The sequence below is a fragment of the Synchiropus splendidus genome, chromosome 11, assembly GCF_027744825.2.
Source record: "Synchiropus splendidus isolate RoL2022-P1 chromosome 11, RoL_Sspl_1.0, whole genome shotgun sequence".
Taxonomy (NCBI): Eukaryota; Metazoa; Chordata; class Actinopteri; order Syngnathiformes; family Callionymidae; genus Synchiropus; species Synchiropus splendidus.
The window spans coordinates 5,233,035-5,239,484 of NC_071344.1; the positions used below are offsets into that span (position 1 = coordinate 5,233,035).

At 44.2% G+C, this 6,450-nt stretch overlaps 1 protein-coding gene and 1 non-coding gene across 3 annotated transcripts; one reads left to right on the top strand and one right to left on the bottom strand.

Moving 5' to 3' along the window:
- Positions 1-196: 196 nt before the first annotated feature.
- Positions 197-269, bottom strand: trnaf-gaa (transfer RNA phenylalanine (anticodon GAA)). The gene has a single exon. It is a non-coding gene; the product is annotated as a tRNA-Phe (tRNA).
- Positions 270-1,027: 758 nt separating this feature from the next.
- hs6st2 (heparan sulfate 6-O-sulfotransferase 2) lies at positions 1,028-5,240 on the top strand. Of its 2 annotated transcripts, none has more exons than XM_053879065.1 (2): positions 1,028-1,890; positions 2,413-5,240. In XM_053879065.1, exons 1-2 carry the CDS (start codon positions 1,319-1,321, stop codon positions 3,221-3,223), a joined length of 1,383 nt encoding a protein of 460 aa, XP_053735040.1. In that variant the 5' UTR covers positions 1,028-1,318; the 3' UTR covers positions 3,224-5,240. The 2 variants fall into 2 exon arrangements, with proteins under 2 accessions (XP_053735040.1, XP_053735042.1); XM_053879067.1 differs by having other exon boundaries at positions 2,416-5,240.
- The last annotated feature ends 1,210 nt before the right edge of the window (positions 5,241-6,450 follow it).

Genomic DNA, 6,450 nt, shown 5'->3' on the forward strand with positions numbered 1-6,450 from the left:
TTTCTTAAAATTTTAATGCATTTTATTGAGTCTGCATTGAAACTCTCGGCTTGTTTACATGCCAAATGGGACTGGGGAAGTAAGAAGGTTCTCAACCAACAGCTGCTAAATTCGTCCAACATACTTGGAATTCTAGAAACGTTTGCTGTGGCTGTAAACTTGTTCGGCTATCAAGCCTTGACAGAGCAGCAAAAAATGCCGAAACCCGGGATTGAACCAGGGACCTTCAGATCTTCAGTCTGACGCTCTCCCAACTGAGCTATTTCGGCTACGTCATCACGCCCCAGGCTTCGCTTATATGATGCGAATGGTACAGTGTACTACACTGTAATTAAATGTATTTAATATACAGTCACGTGTTGACGTGTTAGGCAAAATTAGCAAAATCATTTGCCAAAACAGTGTGAACACTCAAAACAACAACAACGAAATGATGGTTATCTCCAGCGGCACAACAGTTAAAGGTCAGAGCCCCATCTAATATTCGGAGCAAATATTAACTTGCATTGATCATTACACTCACGAACATAAAAGCCTTCACTCTGTTATCTTTCCACGCGTGAACGGATTAAATCAGCAGTTTGTTACAGGATATGAGTCGGTTGATAAAGGAGTGTAAATATCATCGTTTTCCTCACGCTTTTACCAAGAAGTGTAATTGCTCAACAAAAAGAAAGAGGGCGTCACAAAAAAAATCTTCATGTATTTCAGTTTCATCGACGAATTTTAATTATATACTTTAACCTGGCAGTGTGCTTCAATTCAATGCGCTTTAGTTGCCTTTTTAGACACACACACACACACACACACACACACACACACACACACACGCACATATATATATATATATATATATATATATATATATATATATATATATATATATATATATATATATATATATATATATATATATATATATATAATTTCTGTGAAGAAAAGTGGAGGCGAATGAATCCTTTCCCCACCCAAGAGCCCTGCGATGACGTCATACAACTCGAAAAATCAAGCGCAGGGAATGCTGGGAAGAAAGGTCAACAATCGACGCGAGAGGAAGCGTCAGATTAATATCCCCCCCAGGAATATAATCCCGTACGAGATTATATCAGACGTCGGCGTGTTCGCTGCTCACTGACCGGGTTTGGGACTGCATTTTTGAATACCGGGCGTTTCCGACTTTTCTGTTGGTCCCGCTGAAATGCTAATGTTAGCCACCGAGCTGCTGCATTGTTGTCGCTTTCGCTCCAGCCAGCGCTGCCTCGACGGGGTGAAAGGTACGAGACTGGCCGAGTGATGTTTTTCTATCCGACCCGGGGAGATGGATGAGAAGTCCAGCGGCGGCGGCAGCCACCACAGGCTGCTGGTCGTCCTGCTCATGGTGCTGCTCTTCGGCGTCATCATGGTCCAGTATGTTTGCCCGAGCAAGTCCGAGTGTGAGATGCTGCACCAGCTGGGCTCCTGGTTCAAAGCTGACAGCTCAGGTCGGACCTCCAGTGATGCCCAGGATGTCCTCCAGAAAGACCCATACATGGCAGAAGACGGCGCCCTGGTCCGATTTGTGCCTCGATTCAACTTCTCCAGAGCTGACTTGTACCGTGCTGTGGACTTTAACATCAAGGGAGATGACGTGATCGTGTTTCTGCACATCCAGAAGACTGGCGGTACCACGTTTGGTCGGCACCTGGTGAGGAACATCCAACTGGAGAGACCCTGTGAGTGTCATGCAGGTCAGAAGAAGTGTACATGTTACCGGCCGGGTAAGAAAGAAACCTGGCTCTTCTCTCGCTTCTCCACCGGATGGAGTTGTGGTCTTCATGCCGACTGGACCGAGCTGACAAGATGCGTCCCATCACGCATGGATTCACGGGAGGCCCCCAGAAACCTGCCCAGGTAGGTGAAGAGATTGGGAAGAATTGTGCTTTGAGAGATTTGATTCTGTTAATGTGGAAGTGTTGATCACAAAGACCAGAATGGAATGGTGACTGCACATGCCTTAAATACTACATTTGCCATTCAAAAGCCTGAAAATCTCCACCCTCGTCCCTACTGCTCTCTACTTCCTGATCGTCCATGGAGGGGTCATTCAAAAGGCACACGCATTAATCGCAAAAAAATGGCCTTTTTAACTTAACTAAATGAATTTTGACATAAATATCCAGTTGCTGAAGAAGATATCAAGTCTTGTTGTGATTCATGTTAAAAACAATACTGACTGATCAAAAAATCTTGAGTCAAGCTGTTATGATCTGTGCAACTTCAATTGGATCAATTGTGTTAACAGGGTTATACAGCTACTGCAATAGGCTCCTTCTCTTACATAAACTATGAATTGCTTTGACTAACTGCCCTTAAAGCTTGCTACATCAGGTTCAAGTCTAATGTCCTGCCTCTTCTCTGTTTCTTTATCTCAAGTAGGAACTATTACTACATCACCATCCTGAGAGATCCGGTGTCACGGTACCTGAGCGAGTGGCGCCATGTGCAGCGAGGAGCAACTTGGAAGGCCTCTTTACATGTGTGTGATGGCCGCTCGCCGACGCTGTCGGAGCTCCCCAGCTGCTACCCAGGAGACGACTGGTCTGGTTGCTCCTTACAAGAGTTCATGGACTGTCCTTACAACCTGGCCAGTAACCGACAGACACGCATGCTGGCGGATCTCAGCCTGGTGGGCTGCTACAACGTGTCAGCCATGAGCGAGGACGAGCGCTGGGGGGTTCTTCTGGAGAGTGCCAAGCGCAACCTCCGTGGGATGGCCTTCTTCGGACTCACCGAGTATCAGCGCAAGACGCAGTATTTGTTCGAGCGAACCTTTAACTTGGAGTTCATCGCGCCATTCACCCAGCTCAATGGCACGCGAGCGTCCAGCGTGGAGGTCCCACCTGAGACCCAACGCAGAATTCGCCAGCTCAACCAGTGGGACGTTGAGCTGTACGAGTACGCGCGCGACCTGTTCCTGCAGCGCTTCCAGGTGACCAGACAGCTGGAGCGCAGACGGGCCAGAGAGAGGCGGCAGCAGGAAAGGAGGCGGCTGCGTGAAAGGCTGACGCCGAAGCAGGCGCGTCAAGCCAAGCCCACGGAAACACCTGAAAAACACAGTGTGGGCGCTGAGGAGCAACAGGGGAGGAAGACGGAGGAGGAGGCTGAAGCGCTGCTGCCAGACTGGTGGGACCTGGGGGATAATGCTACCATGGAGGACTACATGGACAATGTGGAGCAGTGGTGACTTACCAAGGGTTTCAAGCGAATAATAGGTCAAAAAACGTAAAAAAAAATGGGCTAGCAATTCTTTGTTGATCCAACCAAGAGATTTAAGTTTTATTCCTAAAGTCTTTCTTTTATAATTCCTCTCCACTGCACCGTCTTATCTCTGTCATGACTTGCTTATTTCCTGGTCTTGAGTGGTTCTTTGTGGCCAAACTAGGCAGACGTCCTCTCCCTTTATGGTCCGCTGTTTTCCTGCGAGCGAGGCATGTCTGGAAAAAACGCCAAAGAAAGTCATCCGGTACTCCGTCACTCTGAGCCTGCCATTTAAGCAAGGTGATATTGATTCGGATTTTAATATATTTGTGAGTGACAAGGGACACGCTTGAGTGTTGCCACCATCTATTTTAGTTGCCACATTTCGGGTACTTTTCTACCCCTGAGCAATACCAAATGTGTAGCGTGCTCACTTTTTTTATGCTGACGGATGTTTACAGAATGTTTATTTGCTGACATTCTTGCCAGATCAGTCTTGTATTACGTTCCTCCTGCACCAACGCATGAAGTGGTGAGGGATCTAGTCTTGGTATCCTGTTGCCAGTTGGAGCCGGTTCTCATTGCCTAGAAAGAAACGTGACAAGAAGTCACAATCTGCCTCAGCCCTTCATAGAAAGGCCTGTCACTGGAGTGAAACCCATCGCAGCCACTCACCCTGGATCATGTCAGTGGATGGATTCTCTTATTTATATGAAACTATCATATTTATTTTACCAGATATCAGCATTATTCAGATTCCACCGATGGAAACGATTCGGTTTTTAGTTTGTGCTGCAAATTAATGAATGGAAATTTGTCACTCTTCAAATGTGACGTGAAAACTAGAACGAATGATGTCCGTTTTTGCCCAGGAGAAGCTTGCGCAAGTCAAGGTTTTCTATAGACATCTACTGGGAAAAGAATCATGAGCCAATAGAATCTGCTGATTCAATCCCATGTAATGAGTCTTGAACAAAGGAGCAGCTCTGTTTGCCGGTGACTCGCCAGCAGATCGTACGCCCTCATCAGCTGTTAGAAATGTGACTGTCATTTGCAATAAGCTAAAATCCCAGCAGGGACGGGCTGGGAGACGCTGGTGTCTTAATACTGAATGTGTCTATTTTCTGCCTTGTTTGGATCTGGAGTCGGCTATTTTTAGTGTGTGTCTGTTTCTTTGCTGGTCTAGGTGTAAACTTCAATTGATTGTACGTCCTCACTTTCCATAGCATTAATAGTGATAACTGTTGAGCCTGTGATCAGTTTCTTTTCACAATCGAGTGAATATAGTGCCTTAAAGCATTAATCTCATTTGTACTTACAAGTGGTGATATGCTGGTGATGGATCCAAAACAAAATACATTTCTTTTCACAGCAAAATTTAAGATATGTCCTGACACCTGCATGAATAATCTGACCATTGTTGGTCTTCACTGCAGCCCTTCTTGTCACTTGTCACAATTATCCTTGGATACGATGCATGTATTTCCAAATTCTAATCTTCAGAAAGCAAAAATTTAGGCTCCATCCAGAGGCTCTGATCAAGGACTAAAACCCATTTGTTCTTTCCTTATAAGAACTCGTGTTGGTGTGAGGTAAACACTGATGAAGCGCTTTTTACATTACAGTATTGTAATTATGTGAATCAATTTTATAAGTCATGACGACTCCATGATTTTCAGTGCAAGTCTTCCTGCATACGTACACAGTGAAAACACGGTATTCACTCATTGTGTTTAATGTAATCCCACTGGATTTTAAATGTTATTACCCATAAGCTTGGCAAGTGTCATCCGCTTCCTTCCAAAGTGTGATACTAAGTAATAAACGTGTGTTTGTCTTTTCTTTATGATGAACACTTCTCTGCCTGACATTGACAATTGTTTTGTCCTAAATTCAAACCCTTCGTGTGTCTTTTAAGTAACAGAAAAATCAATACCTCATCTCTGCAACGGTTTTGCTTCGGTTGTAAAACGGAATGATTTGTCACATTTTTGCTTTTTGTATAAAACACTTCCAAAGTCATTGGTCTGTCGCACTGTCTTTTTACTTACTCATGATGCATGGAACGGCTTATCCACCAGGGGGTAGTATAGTTTCTCTGTCAGTGGTTCATAATGACATTTTTTATTGCAGGAGAACGATTTTTAATGATCGTGAGGTGGAGCAGAGAATGAGTCTGAGCTCATGGTGATCATGGCGACATTCAAACAAACAGGAACCTGCTCGTCTCATTTCAAAAGGATGATGTGCTGCGTGCTACCATGAAATGCCACATTGCACAGATTAGATCAAAGCACGAAAGAAAACACGTGATGGGCACAAATAAACGATCCTGTCAGCTTGACTTGACAGGTGCAGAACAGAGCCGCACACCTGTTCTGCAAAGTGAGCATCGGACTTTTTTTGTAAAGTAAAAACCTTGTAGCACGACAGACGGTAGTGACTCGATTGCTGCTTGATCAGAGAATTCAGAGATAAAGAAAACGCAAGACATAAGGATGAAGCTGGAGATGAACGGAAGCGCTTGTTTTTTTGTTTTTTTTTTTCTTCTTAAACTCTAATAACCCGAACCCAAATGACATTTAAAAAAAACCTTCGCGTTGTGTCTGCGTCACGTGCCTGAAATAATGAATTACGTGTTATTTAAAATTGCATTATTAGAATCAGCCTTGATCATCAAGTAATAGAAACAGATTTCAGGTGGCACAGACTTTAACTATCAAATGTTTTAATTGTTAAGTGTCGACACGATTATGAAGCTCCATTCCAACTTCCGGGGTTTATTCTGAAATGTCGACCGTGACCGGATGCAAATCGCTAAAAGCCGGATGCTAGCAGCAGGTGGGAGGACCGCAGCCTCCCGTATGTGAAACTGAACTCCTGACTAACATGTTTGCATTCGGTGAAAAATAGGAATCACGACCACGCCGAATTAAATATATAATGCTTTTTAACATTTATTTTTTAATAACGCGAACAAGCAACGCTACCCTTCATACGCGAATAATAATAATAATTAAAAAAAACTTTAAAAAAGGACTAAGAACAGATGTATGTTTGCATGGCGGGGTAACTTATTAAAATTACGTTTACGTGCGACATGACTGCGTAGCTGCCGCTCATGAATGCAGGAGGTGTAGTTTTCAAAGTTTAGGATGACGTCATAACGAATTCACGGCAGATATCTCGTGAACCTGACTCGGATGGCTCGTG